The sequence below is a fragment of the Gobius niger genome (genome assembly GCF_951799975.1).
Source record: "Gobius niger genome assembly, chromosome: 14".
In the NCBI taxonomy this organism is placed as follows: Eukaryota; Metazoa; Chordata; class Actinopteri; order Gobiiformes; family Gobiidae; genus Gobius; species Gobius niger.
The window spans coordinates 23,675,641-23,693,946 of NC_136865.1; the positions used below are offsets into that span (position 1 = coordinate 23,675,641).

Genomic DNA, 18,306 nt, shown 5'->3' on the forward strand with positions numbered 1-18,306 from the left:
ACTAGAAAGTCTTGGCTTTCAAATGAGGTAATGGTATCAAACTGATATAGAATGATATAGTCAATATGCTTTGAGATTTGGATAAGTAATTGCTAACTCTAACCCTAAGCTGGCAGATAACAGGTTAACACCTAAATGAGAGTCTGAAAAACAGTAATGAAGAATTAATAAATGGAAAAGAGTTAGTAAGTAGCTACAGTAAGATGTTGAATAAGGCCATGCAAAATAAGGACTAATAAATGGTATCACGCCTTTCTACCTGCTTTAGGCACTCAAAGCACTTTACATCAAGGAACCACTCATCCATTCACACTCTCATTCATACACCGGTGTACGCAGATACTGGAGGCAAGGTGGGTGAAGTGTCTTGCCCAAGGACACCTGCACCTGCAGGATTCGAACTGCCGATTCTCCGATCACGAGCGTGTCACAAGATGACCCGCTCTACTCTCTGCACCACCGTCGCCCCTAATAATAAGTTCTTCATAAATACCATTTAAAAGCTACATAACTAGCTCTTAGTTCGCTGTTAATAAGTGTTACCAATTTTATTTATTAATGGTCAAAGCTTTCTCACCTGTTGCCTGCTCTGTTTTTTATGCTATTTGTTTATGGGTTTGGGATTGAAAAGCCCTGTTTCCTTTGGTCAGACCCAGGGCAGGTATGGCTAGTCGTCCTGTAGCTAATTAAGTGGTGAGTGAGGGAGAATTACTGTTTAACGTTTCCTGCCCATGCCCCATATTTACTTGAATAAGCTCCAGCCACGCACAACCCCAAACTATAGAGCACAAAGGAAGACGGTCAGAAAATCAATTCTCAGTTGTGAAGACTCATCACAATTGTTCCCCGACCCGTAAATGCTGTAACCCAGTTTCCACCCCCGCCCCCCCCTTTACCCAAACGCTGCAATACTAATTTAGGTAAGGCGAAAGGAAATGGGACATCACAAAACACTGCTAATCTCCTGGGGACACTTTCGCCACCTGCCTCCCTCCGAGTGCCTTACAGAAGCGTCTCTTGTGTGTCTTTACCACTGGTTACGGTCACCATCCACCCGCAGCAAAAACAAACAGTCATGGAGTTCACTGTAGCGTGTAGCACAAAGGCGTTTCAGGTCCATAGGCACATACTCGTTTCCTCTACGGGCTAGTGCTGTGTACCGCCGCTCTCCGCACCTCTGTTTGATTGGATTTATGACTGCGGCAGAGTCCCTTTCCCAATTTTCACAGATTGGCTCGCAGCTAATCTCTCTCTCGCCAGACTTAGACGCGGGATAAAGGAGAGAGTGGGAGGAGGCCGGCCTTAAATTGGAACAAATTAGTGAAAGCTGCCATCTCATTCTCTATTAAAGTCGGTCTGAAGAGCTTCTTAAAAGATACGGAGGCTATAAATGAGTCACAGTTTATCAAAGTTTGTGGCAGCACTTTTTGTCTGCAACAAAGAGTAGGGGAATTAATTTCGCAAGCCGCCTCTGAACTAGCAAAAACTTTAACTTCCAGTCAACAAACAGGCCCCTCTTCGTGGGTATTGCTTTGTAGATTAGATCTAGTGCATTCACTTTCTTATGCAACAATTATGAATTGGAACCAAAGTAGTTTGCTCTGTTTTCAACTATTCTCTCATAACTTCACGTCCTCTCTTTTTTGTCTCTTACTTTTATCTCTGTAACATCAAACAGGTGCTGTCCCTCTGATGCATTCATTCCTAATTTAGTTTTCAATCGGCCATATTAACTTTGTGACTTGCTTTTATGCTCTATTCCCCAACTTTCAAAATACAGTATGAATAAAATATATAGAAATTAATTGTTTAAAGGGGGGTGTTCTGCAAAGTTGACTTTTTAGAGCTTTTTACCATGTTGTTGTTCCCTCATCAAAAACCTTCCTGGATCTTTGTTTCGGCTCACTCAAGCATCTTTGAGAATCTTCTCCAGTGGCTGTTTGAAGCACTGCTCCCAGGAAGCTCCTCTTGAGGTCCTATGTAGGGCTGGGGGAAAAAAGCGATTTGATTTAAAACTGTTGGTAGGTCAAATCGATTTATTTGGATTATTATTTATTTTTTAAGCTCACTGCCCTGCTGTACAAATGTGCCAAGAAGAACAGAGCCCACCTAAGAAGAAAATTGAGTCAGTAAAGGACAAAATCAAAGCAGAGCTCAATTTTTGTTGTTGTTTTATCCAAATCCAAATACAGTATCAATAATTTGGATGTTTAACAAGCTTTGTTGCACAGTGACTTTACAGTTAGAGAAATGGTTTGCCTTTGCAATTTTGTTTATGTTGATGCACTTTAATTAAATACAAGAAATATATATATTTAAATATATTTACAGTTCGCAGTTATTTTGTTTTAAATGGGGGGAGATTGATTTTTTTTTTTGTATCCAGGAAATGTTTCCCTTGCCACGACCTCTTGCTAAGCTTAATGCTTTCATCAGATAAAGATAAAAAAAAAAGATAAAAGCTCTTCAAAGCTTCACTACAGTCTCACAGGCCACACTTACTTTTTTCTTTTTTTTTTAAACCACTGAAAATCAGGAAGTGAAACTACTGGATTTTGTTTAAACTGTTTTAGATAATAATTTTCTAACCATTATAAATACCTGCAAAAAGCACAATACTCCCGACTCAATAATGAGCAGTAAGGCTGGAACAAAATATCGGATCGGATCGCAATACTTTTAGTTGCAAGACCAAGTACTTTATCAAGTATCGCAATACTGGTTGGAGGCTCTTTTCAATCTTAACACTTCAATAAATGTCAAATAGCATTTGGTTTAAAAACTTTGGACACATGACTCTTTGAAGGTTTAACATATTACTTATCATAATTACTTATTTTATCAGAATACGTATCGCATTGGCACCTTAGTATTGTGGTACGTATTAGAGTAGTAGTATATTTGCTGGGTCACTTTAACTTTTGCTTGAGCTTGACAATATGCCTGTCCCTGTGCTCTCTGTTCTTTTTCAGCTTTTCCAACAGAAATGGCCTAAAATTACCAGCAATTACTCAGCAAATTCAGCAAATACTGTTCTTCGAGTGACTCAGCTATTGCCTCGAACAGTTATCGCTGCTTCCTCTTGATGTGCAATAATTCACTTCCTGATTTGTGACTTTCGTGGCCTTTATTTCAACCAGGAAAGTCCCGCTGTGATTTTAGAACATTGTTTTCAGGGAAGCCCCGGACATGACGTGAACTTGCAAACGCAACACCTGCTCAATCCAGGAAGTGAACCCAGGAACTTCTTGTTGTTTGGATCACCACAAACTCGAACTCTGACGACTCCAGCCAAGAAATGTACTAGCTGTCTATCCTCCATAGCCATTAGCAGCGTATCATATCCCTCTCTTTTCTATCCGTAACGTGTTGCCGGGTGCAGCGACTGGTTCAGTTTGGCTGTGGTCTATTGTCCCATCCATCATCGCGGTGCGTTCAGGTGCCTCTCTGACAGCCTGCACGCGATAAGCCACTCCGAACAGGAAGTGAATCAATGGCTCATGCAGCGTGACCTCATGGCTGCCTAATTAGCAACAGAGGCGTTTAAAGAACATCTGGAGCAAACGCACACGTCAGCGCCCGGGTTCCAGCTGCTGCAGCAATTTCTTGGCCATGGCCTAGTTTTTCAAATTTTCTCCTTTTTGTGCACTTTTCTCAGTTCATTTCTCAAACAATGTAAAGCTAAACGTACTAGTAATGTTTTGTATCTCAAGGAATGTTATGTCTTTAAAGGACAGTGTGGACTTAACCATTTCCTACCATTTCCATCTTTATGAACAAAATAAGACCCAAAACGCAAATCACAAGTAATGCCTTGTTCTCTTGTCTGCGTGTACTCAAATGAAAGTATTCGTATTTGTTAGAGGTCGGCCGATATTTGCGTATTTTACAATATGTGTATTAGTGCCGCTTGTGATACGGCTGTGCAATATTGCGATAAAGATATGATTGCAATATTTTACTTCAACACGATATGTTCCATTCATATTAAACACAAATGGCAAGAGTTTCAGCTCACAAAGCACAAAATCAAGATCAAAACAAGGGTAATTGAGTTTGCAAAAAATGTGTTGATCTCAGTCAGATGGACACTAGTGATTTTGCGATGTTGTGGTTCTTGCGATATGGATATTGCATCACCCAATATCCATCCATCCATTTTCTTCCACTTTTTCCCGATTCCGTGTCGAAAATCACAGTGCACCAGGTCCTTATGGCTCGTCCTGCAGGTGGTGGGTCCACAGAAGGACGGCCCCACGATTCAAACCGGGCCTGTTGGTCTCTCATAAGGGGCTTCTGAACTGCTCTTTGTCTGACCCGTTAACTAGGACCTGTTTGCCAGGGGTGACCCTACAGGGGCACGAAGTCCCTGACAACAGAGCTCCCAGGATCATTTGGGCGCTCAAACCCCTCCACCACGTTAAGGTTTCTAGGAGGGGTATCACCCAATATCGCGATACGATATTTCTTTCAATACGTTGTGCAGCCTTAATGTGTATAACGCTTCTAAACCGCCATGCACATTGGCATCTGCCAATACAAATTCCCCAAAATCGGCATGGGCCTGAGAACAAAATCGGTCGACCTCTAGCACTTGTTTTGGTTTCAGAAAATGGCGGCATCAGTGCATCCCAAAAAATTATATTAGGAGCAGTTGTCCTCGTAAATCATGCAAAAATGGCAGCTAAAATCATGATTCTGAGGATTTTTGTACTGTTTTACTTTTGTGCCTTCTTGCCTGGGCCACCGATTGGAAAAGGGATTTTTAGTCTCACTGAGATTTCATAGTTTTTTTTCCGTCGCTCAATGTGTCCGTCTGCCTTTTCCATGCCTGCCTTGTTCAGACATGCTTTTAGATTTGTGTTTTTGTTTTATCCCTCTCTTGGTTTTCCCTGTGCCGCTTCCATCGGGGTGGAAAAGAAACCCCGCAGAACTCCACACACAGAAACAACATCCATCTCTCGAATGAGTCACTTGGACCGGCTCACGAAATAAAACACACCAGTACACGTGCACAATAGGCCCCTCTCCATCCGTCTCTCGCAAACGCACTCAGCTCTTTTCATTTCCCCCACACCGCCTGCCAAAATCAGCCACGTACACCTTTTTAAATCCGATACGTCATTGGAGCCCATTGTAGTTTAATGAAAAACAAGAAGTGCAACAAAAGAAATAATAGAACATGTTAGCCATAGAACATCTGAGGTAAATGTATGTTTTGGCTGGATTTGTGCAGTAGTAACTGTATCATTGTGTCAGCTGAGGTAAAGATTTAAAGATCCTGTATAATCTATTGTAGAGAGACAAGTTTTTCTCCAGATGGCTCCAGGGGCGAAGCGGGTCACTGCTGGACTGTCTCGCACTGGGAATGAGAACACTTGTAAAGCGAAGAGTTCATTTTCCTTTAGGATTATGATTTTGTCTGGCTCGTTTCCAAAAGCCAAGTAAGGACAGAGAGTAACCCATTTGACCTATTCCACAGTCTGATTTTTATATTTGGCATCGCAAAGAGCAACAAAAGTAGTATCATTGTTTAATGTTTGTGTCCTGGTCGAGGTGAGGCACTTTATGCAAATGATCTGTTTGTACCTTTGTTGTTTGTTTTGTGGGGAAAGGATAGGATTTAGTGCAGTGTTTGTCTTGCAATGGAACAACCCAGTTTTAGACCAGTCTGGCAAGGACTAGACAAGGCGACATCTTTGTGTCACTTCATCCAATCAGAGGACGTCAATATGTGTGACCTTTTTCTGCTTGAGAGGAGTCTATAAAAACGGGCAAAACCATTGTGAAGATGGCACAGTCTAGACAGAACATTTACTTCCTCAGATTTTTGGATTTTAACTACTCAAAATGAATGAATACCTATTTTGTGGTTCTTATTGTAAACTATTAGTCATCCAGAAGATTTCCACCCTTTGTATGATTTAAAGAGACTGGATGTACAGTAAGTGGGCCATTTTATACTCACTACTGCCTCCTCAGGTCTTACGTGTAACTGCACCTTCTATATAAAGCTCATGCATGACGGCACTTCGGACCCGAATTAACACCTTTTTGAGTGACAGTGCAGGATTTTAGAGGCAGTTGTGGTGAATTGGTCTGAGCTCATTCTAGACATTAGGACATGGCTGAAACATGTAAGGGGAGGAAAATACATAATTTTAACATTTTTAAACTCCGTATAGTCCCTTTAACAGTTCATATTTCAGTCCTCTCAAATAATGTTTCTGAGTGCGCTTTAAAATGTGCTCTATGATGTGATATATGATATGATGATAGATATAGGCGATATGGCCTAAAATGTCTATCATGTTGTAAAAAAGCACGATAACAATATATTTGACGACATAATTGACAACGGACAAATTACTTCAAAAGTCCAGCCTGTTTAGAAGATTAATGCAAAGATATTCTCCTAAAGGTTATTGACGGTAGTGAGCGGGGGAAGTCTTTAGGAGTTACTGCGCGGACGTTTTGCTCCTCGTATCATTACGCCTCACAATATAGTACCCCTTTTTATCTGCTTATAAAATCGACATGCTACATTTCTGTGTAAATATACTTCGCATGAAAACACTTCACGTAACTTTATTTAAATAGGGAACACGTGGAAGAGCTTGGTAGCTTCTATCGTGAGCTTTTTTGGAGCTATATGACATGTGGGAGAGGCTGCGTATGTGCTCCGTTTGCCTAGCAGAGCGCACGGACAAAGACCAGACGGGGATATATTAACTCGGCTAAAGTGAGGTAAGAACATATCTCGGTATGTAAAAACGGTGGCCTATTCCTTTAAGCGATTTACTTCCTTCATTTCATTTTACTTTTTAAGCACCTGCCCCTGTGTCCTACAGAGTCAGTGTTTATGCTGCTTTGATGGAGCTGAGCGAAATGTAAATTCTATCAATTCCACAATGATATAACAAATTAGACCGATATCAAATATTTTTATCGCGATATGATATGCGATACGATATGGCCCACCCCTAATCTCATGAAGTAAATCTTTTATCACAGTCACAATGCAAAAAATGTGGCAACTTTTTCCATAATCCTACCGCCCTATTGCCCAAACATTTCTCATTTGGGCTCCACGTTTCTATACAGGGAAACACATTTGTCCAGTTTTAGCTCCAAAGCAGTAGCCACAACTCTGGACTCATTTCCTAATAATCTTTAACAAGGTCCTTGTTATGAGACGTGTTTTCCTCCATTTGGTCAGAACTTATGTTCCCACGGCAACCGAAGCTCCTGCGCCTAATTAGCTCCAAACAAATGTGTTTTTGTGTTCAGCAAAAAAGAAACGTAAATTAGAGCTCCAAAAGTCATCATTGTTCAGAGTTTCATTAGTGCAAATTCAAAATGTCACAAGTCTAAAGACAGACCGAGGATCACAACAAACGCAGCCCAGACTCATCACAGGAAGTGACAGCCAATTAGACCAGAGAAGAAGAAGGGAATAACGAACAAGGAATTGCTGCAGCCTTCATGTTTAAGCTTTATTTAACTGTTTTACCTGTTGTTCTTTTCAAGGTTCGCCTGTTCATGTCAGTTCTTATGTTTATCTTAATGGTTATTATTGTTAAAAAAAACAATCATGGTTGAGTTTACTATTATAACCAAGTTCAAAAGGGACATAATAAATTTACTTTTCTGAGCCTTTATAAAGGGCTGCATGATGTGAGATAAAATAGGGGTAACATTGTAACTGCACCTTATTTAGCCATAAAGGGACTATACAGAGTTTAAAAATGTTAAAGTTAAGTATTCCCCCCCCATGTTCCCCCCATGTCCTAATGTGTAGAATGAGCTCAGACCTGTTCACCACAACTGCCTCTAACATCCTGCACTGTCACTCAAAAAGGTGTTCAGGTCCGAAGTGCTGTCATGCACAAGCTTAATATAGAGACTGCAGTTACACATAAGACCAGAGGTGGCAGTAGTGAGTATAAAATGACCAACTTGCATCAAGCCCCGTTAATAAATAAGTACTTCATCATGAACAGTTCATTAGTTAAGTGTGACTAACACTTAAAACCTACTTGACCACTACAGTCAATGCTCATTATGAATAATTCACATTAATTTAACTTATGTAGTTATTAAGTGTTATTCACACTTAACTAATGAATTGTTCATGATGAATTACTTGTTCACTCGTAAGGTGAGGTTATTATAAAGTTTTACCACATAATGCCTTGCATTACTGTGAAATGTTCCAATATTCCAACAATTTCAGCACAGTAGACTTTCTTTTAAATTTACAGTAAATACAAATCATAAGCAATCCGTTTGTTCAATAACGGATGTGTGACTAAACAAGACTTTTTTTGGTCATATATTAATATATAGGGCGGCACGGTGGCGCAGCTGTTAGCGCTCGTGCTTCACAGCGAGAAGGTCCGGGGATCAATTCCCACCTGGACGGGGCCTTTCTGTGTGGAGTTTTCATGTTCTCCCTGTGTCTGTGTAGGTTTCCCCTAACACTAAAAATATGTACATTAGGTTCTCCTCTGGGGCCAGGACTCCCCTGAAAAAGAGTCAGTGGGACTATCCTGGTTAAATAAAGGTCAATAAATAAATAAATAAGTAAAAAATAAGGAATAATATATGATATTTAACTAAATTTGGAAAACTTCAACTAAAACTGAACTTTTGTATGTTTTTAAGTTTTTGGCTGTTTAAGCAAAAATTTTCAGTGAACTGGAAGATGCCATATATTTTGTCAACATCTAATACTTTTATAACAATAAATTGGCAATTTTTTTGTTTGTTTTGTGTGCGTGTGCAGCTCTACTTCAGTCATCTTTTAAAGTCTTTCCTTTTTACCTGAGGGTAGTACTTTGCTTCATTCAGACCTAACAAACCCTTATTGGACGATTAGGTTTGGTTTTAACTTATGCTTTGCAGTCCGGTCACCACTTCCTGTTCCCTATTTTCATTTCTTTCCCATAATCCTCTGCTCTTCTTCTTGCCCTCCTTTTACCCTCTCCTCACATGTTTACTTTCCTCTGACCGTCTGCTGCGTGTTATTCTTTGTCTTGAGTTTTGTGTGTCCTGGTGGAGGTCGGAGTCCGCCGTCCTCTGCAGCTGCGTTACCTCCGCTCCACTCGTCCACATTCAGATTAACTTTGAGCCAAATTGTTATTGGACCGATGTGTGTTTGCACTTTTATACAGTTTATGTTGGCTCGCGGAGGCGCCTTGTAATCTCTGTTTGTGATCTTGTCTGGCGCTTGTTTTGGAAATACATACTTGAACAGTGAATAGCTGTATCTGAAGTGCATTGTGTAAAAATCAAAGTGTGCATCTAAATCTTTTAATGAACTTCTTCAAGTGGCTAAACACAAATGCTAGTTTTCAAATAGATAAGAAGTGAAAGGTGGATACTGTGTCATGTTGTAGGATTGTTATGAAAACTGGTGACTGAGAGAACACATTATGTTGTAGCAGTTTTTTTTGGGTTTTTTTTTTTGTTGCTTTTTAATCACTCTTTAGTTTTGCTTTTTAATTGTGTTATTGTTGCTTTTCCACTTTTTGTTGCATTTTCATCCTCGTGCCAAGAAGCTTTGAGATTTGGGTAATGCCAAACTAGAGAAAACATGCTCAGTTCAGGTGGAGGTTAAAAGTAGCATTTTGTTAGTTGCAGGATGTGCTGATATCCTTCTTTTAGGAAAGGCACGACCCTGTTTTCCATCATCGATCTACTGAGTTTTCATGTGACCTTGCCTCGATGTCAACAGTATTTGACAGGTAAAACTAACATGATGACATATGCGTTAAGGTCAAAGCTGGAGGGCAGGAAATACCATCCATCCATCCATCCATCCATTTTCTTCCGCTTTTTCCGGGGCCGGGTCGCGGGGGCAGCAGTCTCAGCAGAGATGCCCAGACTTCCCGATCCACGCACACCTCCCCTAGCCTGACAAAAGCCAGACTGCTGTGTGCGCACAAATCATTTTGATCTGCACAGCAGCCTGGGGACCATGGCTGAAATTTTCTCATGTTAAGTTTGGATTTGGGGACCAATCACAGAACGAGGAGGGACGGCAAGACTAAAATAGTTTAACTCGAAAGTTTACAGCGGGTACGTCATACATCATCGGATACGATTGGCTGCGGCTGCGTGCAGACGCATGATAGACATTCGTAGAGCCCAATAAATGGCTATGGACGATCATAAGCCACACCTCCTACGAGAAAATGAATGTGATTTTAGCCAGGCTACACCTCCCCCAGCTGTTCTGGAGGGACACCAAGGCGACACCAGGCCAGCTCAGAGACATAGTCCTACCAGCATGTCCTGGGTCTTCCACGAGGCCTTGTCCCAATAGGACATGCCTGGAACACCTCCTGAGGGAGGCAGCCACCTCAGCTGGCTCCTTTCGACGTCAAGGAGCAGCGACTTTACTCCGAGCTCCTCCTGGGTAACTGAGCTCCTCACCTGATCTCAAAGGGTGCGCCCAGCCACCTTGCGAAGGAAGCTCATTTCGGCAGCTTGTATCCGCAATCTCGTCCTTTCAGGAAATATTATAATGGAAAGCAAAAAAAAAAAGCAGATGAAATGTGGTAGATTCATAAAGCTTTCCAGTACATGTTGTTAAGTTTGAATTTGAGACTAGAGGTGGGCAATATATCATCTACACCAGTGGTTCCCAAAGTGGGGGTTCCCTTGGGGGTCTTCAGAGCACAGTGATGTGTAATCTCTCAAAAAATGGTATGAAGTGTTTTTTTCCCTGCACTTTTGTTTCATCCTTTTTGAGCAACAAATTAAGCCATTCACCAGCACATTTTTGCATAAGTTTGCAAAAATGTCCTAAAAATACTGAGATATTAATTTTGTACAATTTTGCTCTGCCCCATTTGAGACCGGCTGCATAATCTTTGTCAAACTTTCCTACAAAATGTAATTTAACCTGGCACTATCTGAATTAAACATTGAGCAGCATATTTTTTGAAAAGGTGGAGAGATTTTCAATGTGTGTTTTAGATAAAGATAGAAAAACAGGCACATTTTAGAAGCATCTTCAGAAGCATTAACATTTAAGTGAGTATGTGTGAAAACCCGGCAGCTGAAGTCCTGTCTCAGTTTTCGAAGCGTCCAGTAGGTGTCACTGTGCCGTTTGCCTGCCGCTGTGGTGCTGTGGTATTAGCAGCAGCAGTGGGGCCTCCTCCTGTCGGCTCCCTCTGCGCCCGAAGGCTCTGCTCATCTCTGTACTGTAATGTCAAGCAGACAAGGTCAAGCACACGAGGGCGTTTAAAAATGAATTAGTATCCCACTCGCTTTTCTCTCTCCCTCCGTCGGGCGCAGCTTTTCTGAGAGCTTACACCGAATCCCCATTTTCACCACTTCACGGGAACAAGATTACGAGACAGCGGTAATATCTGGGGTATAGAAGTGCACTAACTCACTCTTATAATGGTTTAAGTGCAAAGACCGGTGCTTTTTACTGTGGGGCCGCGAAACCATAAAAGTGCCCCAGTTTTATTTTGTAATGAAGTCGTCTTTACGGCAGCATCTTAAATAGAGAAGTAAAATACCGTTTTATTAGAGTAATCTACTCCTGACAAATTACTCTTTTATTTGTACGGTGTAAAGCTGTTAATGGGCCACGAAAAGTGCTGGGACCTGGCAGAGCATATAGCTGTAAGTGGAGAGAAAAATCTATTTATTTGGATATTGAGTTGAGAGGAAAGACTTGCAATAAAGCTGGTTCAATCCGACTGAGAGCTGTGGAATTTGCTGTGTCGAAGGATTGATTTAACTTTATTTCCCTCGTAGTGAAACTTGTCCTCTTTCTCAAATGCAGTGGGCATCCACAGGTCAGCGCTCATCCTTGCTTCCTTTTCTGGAGCTCGGGCACTGGTCTGGGACATCAGCCTGTTGTGCATGTTTTGGGTTGAACGTGCAAACGAGAACAACTAGGAAACCCACTCAGACACAGGAGGACCTTGCACTCTTGCCTCACTGCATTTCCCGTGCCGTACAGGTGTTTCTGTGTGGTGTTTGCATGTTGTCCCTGTGTCTGGATGGGTTTCACCCCAAAACAAGCACAATAGGAGAATCCTCCAGCACGTGATTTACCTGGAGATGTGTACCGAGGTACTGCATGCGGCATTGAAGGATGGGTGAGATTTTGTTGTACAGTTGTTTAATAACAAATAAAGCATTTTAACCTTGACTTGCAGACTCTGCACAGGAAAGGCCCACAACTGTGAGGCAAAATCATCAACCACTCAGACAACCTCTCGAGTCTCGCCTCATAAAGTGATACAGATTTACTCAAAAGAGTAAATAGCATTGGTTCACTTAAATTGTGTTATTATAATTGTCCCATTAAAAATCCATAATAAATTGAAAGCACAGATCCAATAAGGCATTGACCCTATCTCGTAATGATTTAGGCACAGCACAAACAGTAGCTTTGACCCAGGCTGACTTAAACTGGCTCTTACATTACCACACACCAGTGGTAATGTATGGAAGTAATAGTTTGTTCCTGTAGGGATTTCACATCGAGTAATCTCTGTCTTGCAATGTTTGAGATCATTAACTGGTATGCTGGTTTAATTATAAGATTATAAGCCATTATTGTACCAAACTGGCATAATGGGTTCGTAGTTGGCCGTTTGCGACATTTTTAATTACCACGTTCACTGTCATCTTTCTCACAGATAAACAGAACATCAGCATAAAGCATCAATGTCCTTGAGGAATGTTTGTTATTTACAAAATAGATTTGATCAGTGTTTTTATTTGGCATGTGAATATTCATGGACTTGTTTGCTCCCTCCCACCTCAAAGGACATGCATTTAGAGGTGAACTTGTAACTTCAAACTGCTGACGGTATAGACAAGTATTGATGATAAAGCGTTTTTTTTTTGTAAATCAAATGTTGGATTGACCTCGGAGATCGACTTTGAACGGCATGTAATAAGACGTATAAATCCATAGGGGGCATTCTTTCATCAAAAAACATTTTATTCTGCTAATTTCATGCACTGTTCCATTACTTTTCTTAATCTTCTTTTGATTAATGACACTCTTCCGCCATAATCTTAACGCCGCCCAAACTTTTTCCACTTTTACTTTGGCTAATAAGTTTTCAAAGAACATCATTACATACTTGATGTCCTCCAACATCAATCTTTCTAACAGAAACGTCCAATGCTTTTCTTTTTCTGCAGCTTCTTATCCCTTTTGTGGAAGACGAAAGCTCCAAGCTGGAAGACCGTTCGATGAGTCGAGCCACGGCTGAAGAGAGAAGAGAAATCCTGGAGGTCAACAAGGTACAGTTCGTGGAGCGCTTTTCTTCAACAGCGTGAATAAAGGTTTCGCTATAGGGTCCACTTATGCCTTTAGACGTCAATAGAATGTCTGTGGGAAATGTCTGTAGCAAACTATGTTCTTGGCATTGAAGAACAGCTGGATTGCTTTGAACTTTGAGCTGAAGCATGATGGGATTTTTGTAATCAATAGTAAGCATTCACTGTCAGTCTAGAGTAGTGGGTCTCAAACTTTTTACTGCAGATACCACTTAAAAGATTTCGGATGCCTGCACATTTCCTCACAAAACATAAAATCTATGAAGAAGAAAACAACATATGAAATGTCCTGAACGGAAGTCCTGAACGGCAATAGTTTTAGCCTCAACCATTGAGATGCTACAGAAAAAGCAATAGTGTCTGAGAGGATAGATGAAAAATAGGCAGAAATCTCAATGTCTTTTGTTTGAGAAGTGTATTGGCCATTAGTGCGGGACCTGGAGACATGAACTTGAAACATTGTGCTTGTCTGTCTATTCAAGTCTGGTAAAGCTTCCACATGAAGAGAGATAAATACCATCTGTTGTGCATCACACTGATATGCGAGTCAAAACGGTGCCTGAGGTTTGATAGAGATGGTACGACTGTGATCAAAAGCAATTTCATTTTATTCTTTATCTTTAGATGCTGTATAAATACACATTATTTGCTCTTTTATTTGAAGGTTACAAAGAGCAGGGCATTGAAAAACCCATATGAAGTCCTTCGTTCTTTCTCCCTTCTTCTTCATTCTTCCTTTTTTCTTCCTTCTTTTTTTTTCTTCTTTTTCCTTGTCTTCTTCTTTCTTCTAGTCTCCTTCTTCCTTTTTTTCTTTCTACGTTTGTTTGTTAGTTCTTCTTTTTCCTTGTCTTCTACTTCTTCTTTCTTCTTCCTTTTTCTTCTTTCTTCTTCTTTCTTTCTTCTTTCTACGACTTCCATCTTTCTCCCTTCTTTTCTTCTTCGTTCTTTTTTTCCCTTCTTTCTTCCATTTTCTTCCTTTTTCTTCTTTCTTCTTCTTCCTTTCTTTTTTCTACTTCTTCCATCTTTCTCCTTCCTTCTTTTCTTCTTCCTTCTTCTTTTGCTGCCCACCTGCCAACAGTCCAATCAGAAAGTTCACGGAGACACTTTGGGTTGCCAGAACCTAATAACCTTTTGAGCTAGATTTAGTTTTGAGATTTGATCCTCTGAGGCTACCGTCTGTGTCCAGACAGAGGTCACATTTTGCACATTGTGATTTTGCTGAGACTTAATTGAAATGAAAAGATGTTCATTGCTGTGTTGATGACCTTGCTTTCTTTTAAATAAAACATAAACCGCCTAACCGATAAGCGTGGCCTTCTCTGCTGCGAAACGGGACTTGATCATAATTTGGATTCAAATTCGTTTTCCCCAAGCGTTTACTGGCATTAACCTGCAGCTTTAATTGGTGGCTTTCAATTATTTTGAAAGCATCTCTGGAGGTTGTAAAAATGCGTTTGGTGATAAACAAAATGACACGGCTTCACTAGATAAATGTTTTATTGCTGATAGAGTTCTTGTTTACGGGCGATGGTATTCTAGTGGGATATCTCCCCGTAAGCAACCCATTTCAAAAGAACGCAGCCAAGCAAAACTATATTTAGGCTCACATTTCGAAAGCAGGTGGTTGAACTACTTAGATTGTTTTAGGACACATACACTGCTGCTATGTTCATGTTTTGGATTGTCTTATTTTAAAAACTAGAAAGAACCTCTGCTACGTGCATTGTCTTTGATAAACCTGTGTTTTTTGTTAAATTTTTTTCCATGTTAACTGCTGACCCAACTCGTTCATTTGCTGTCATAAGCAATTAATCAGAATTTAACCGAAATCGCAATCTCTGTTTTGGTCAATGTCAATAATTGTCATCAGCACCTAGTTTTGGGGTTTGGATGTAACAACTGAAGATTTATGTGAGTTAAATCATACTGGAGAAAAGCTTTGTTTTTTGTTTAAAGGGACTATACAGAGTTTAAAAATGTTAGAATTATGTATTTTCCTCCCCCTACATGTTCCAACAATGTCCTAATGTATAGAATAAGCTCAGACCTGTTCACCACAACTGCCTCTAAAATCCTGCACTGTCACTCAAAATGGTGTTACTTATTAATATAGAAGGTGCAGTTACATGTATGACCTGCTATAAAATGCCTGAGGGGAGAAGGGTGAACAGTCTATGTCCAGGGTGACATGTGGGTCTGTGATCCGACCCACATGCCTCCGTGAATTAATTAAGTGCATGTTGTTAAGGGTACATGTACAGGACCGCCTAAAAATGCATTGCGCTGATTTCAACTCTTCCATGTTGGCAATGTGCTACGTAGACGCATGCGGAGCCCCACAGTCTTTTTATTTTCTGTAATTGCGTTGTTTACATACAGAAATTGGCACTGGTACAAGATAAATTGGGTACAGCAGCTTTAGAAGTGGCTCTTTTAGGTAGAGCATTTTCCTGCTAACTTACGTTCTTGAGCAAGACACTTCACCCACTTTGCCTGTGCATGAGCATGCTTTATTATTATTTTCTTTGCAGCTTTACGGCCTTCTGTTGCTTGGTGTAACCTCCTAATCCCTTTATTAATGACGAGTTCAGAAGACATGATTTAAAATGTCCCTGGTCTTGGGTCATTTCCCTTTTTGTTCGGTCCCAAACACTCCTGTGATAAAACTCTAACAAAAAGTGAATTTCGTGACTTTCTGACAGCTCCATAGGAGGCAGTGACAGAACAAAAAGGGAGAGCGATGTCTTGATGTTTCTTGTGTGAGGTGTTGGAGAAGCGTCAGGCGTCAGACTCTTGTAAAAGCCTGCTGTTTGATGTATTTTTGTCAGAGATGGTATTGCTCGCTCAGATGGAGATGCTCTTTGACACTAAAAAGAGATGAATGCAAGTCGTTTTTCAAAGTAATGTAGCTTTCAGTCAATCACGTCTTGAAGCCAGAACGAGGCACATATAGTTTTACACCCGTATTTCCCATCGTCCGCAGAGAAAATAATCTTCTGTGTTGTTCCTTCATTTAATAAACGTCTCTTTTATACCATTTTCAACTTTTAATGCAGGGCTTTTTTCCATTTTAGTGAGGCATTAGGGAGGACAACATAATCTAATTTCTTCCACTTATCTAGAAACAAGCTGAACATTACAGCAAATATACTTTTTGCATGTTCTCATAACGGCATTGTCCTCGTCACGTTGCCATAGTTTCTGGCTTGCACTACTTTTCCAATTATAGTTTCTCGAGGTTTTGAAATCTCTTTTGGCAGCAGTTTGCACACAGGTAGCCAAAATGCAACAATGACCTGTCCATTGTGTAATGCATTTCTCCTTAATGGATTTTACCAAAGCACCCCTCACTTAGTCTGTATTCCTTACAGTGTGCTAATATTCCATCATTATAGGGACTGGAGGGGGACTTTGTTGTAGAGCACAAATTGTGTGGCACTTTTTCCTTCTGGCTTCTCTCAGCAGAAGTGTTCAGCTAAATGTCATTTCATTTTCTAAAGTAGCTTGTTGTTTTAAGGAGACTTACTGCATCTGACTCATATTTTTACCATCGACTAACGTAGAGATAATTTAATGATGTCTTAGGAAGTATATTACACTGCAGAGGAAGCCGTGTTGATTTGCAGAATAAGTGGAGACCCAAAATCAAAAAGCATTGACCAAGAAATCCTCTCAAGACTCTGAGCATTATGAAACACATTACATTAAAAATCGATAATAAGAAGATTTCTATAGAAAACAGGCTTTTTCTATAGTTGAGTTGCATCGTTCTGTGTCTAACCTGAAAACACTGCTGTGGACGATGGATCAGGCCGAAGACTTGTATAAAGCGCGTCATGCATTATTTAGACGCCTGTTTTATGCCGCCGCTCGCTTCTGGATTTGTTTTGTGTACAGTGAGTGACACAGTGAGTGCTTTTGTTCTTTTTTCCTCATGCGCAGTGAACACGCCGCACGTATTCTGAGCGAGCCACTGTGAGTGCGTGTAATTTTTTTTCAGGTTTTCTCCATGTCTCCCTGCCTTTGAACGCGCGTCGTGCCTCGCTGCTGCTGCTGCTGCTTCTGTGCGCGTGCCAAACCCGACCCGGAGTGCGCCGCGGTGATAATGGTCCGGGGTCAGGGGTGTCCGGCGCCGAGATGAGAATTGGTTATTTTTAAGAGGCCCGGCAGCGCTCCCCTGGCTGCTTTTAAATGTTAGCACTGCTGTGAAACGGTGCACTGAGCCCCGCGCTGCACTCTGCTCCGTCCAAAACAAACAGGAGCATTTTCACACGAAGCCTCCATGTCCACAGAGGCGCTGGTTAAAGCCCGGCCGATAAATAACACAGTGCTTAGAACAACACTTTAAAATACATTTCTTTTTATTTATCAGTACAGAAGCGCTTTCACCACCTCCATAAAGCCCATTGTTTGTAAGCAATAGACATTTCAATTCAATTTACTTGTAAAGAGTGTTTTAACAGTGGGCCATATTATGAAATATGCCAAGATAGGTATACATTTAGCAATTTCTTCTAGCATTTCCATAAAGTTACACCAAATTATCCTCAAACTACCCCTTAGCAATAAAAGTAGTGAGCTAAATGCTGGTATTTTGTTTGTTTTCTGGAAGCAATAGGAAAAAACCCAGTTGTTTACTTCCAATATTTTCACCGGATGTTTGATTAAAGGTAGAAAATCGGCTCATGTATCCAGCAGTGTTCATAGATGCGCACGGTTGCTGAGTGGTTCTTAGCATGTTTGCCTCAAGCCTGAACCGTCTTGGCCTTTCTGTGTGGAGTTTGCATGTTTCTCTCCCCATGTCTGAACTTGTTTCCTCCGGGTGCTCCGGTTTCCCGCATTAACTCAAAAACTTTTATGAACCATTCAGGTGATTCTGATCATGAGCCTGGCTCCACATCTGGAGACGGGTGTCCCGGTCCTCTGCTCCTATGGGTCGCCCCAGCAGCATTAAAATGCAGAGGACAAATGTTCCCATGGGGA

General features: G+C 40.9%; 1 protein-coding gene across 1 annotated transcript in view; it reads left to right on the forward strand.

Moving 5' to 3' along the window:
- Positions 1 to 18,306, forward strand: part of med30 (mediator complex subunit 30) — a 62,639-nt gene that overhangs the window by 4,661 nt on the left and 39,672 nt on the right. Inside the window, exon 4 of the mRNA XM_079571078.1 lies at positions 13,186 to 13,287. Coding sequence (XP_079427204.1) covers positions 13,186 to 13,287 — 102 coding nt within the window. The remainder of the gene's footprint in view (positions 1 to 13,185; positions 13,288 to 18,306) is intronic.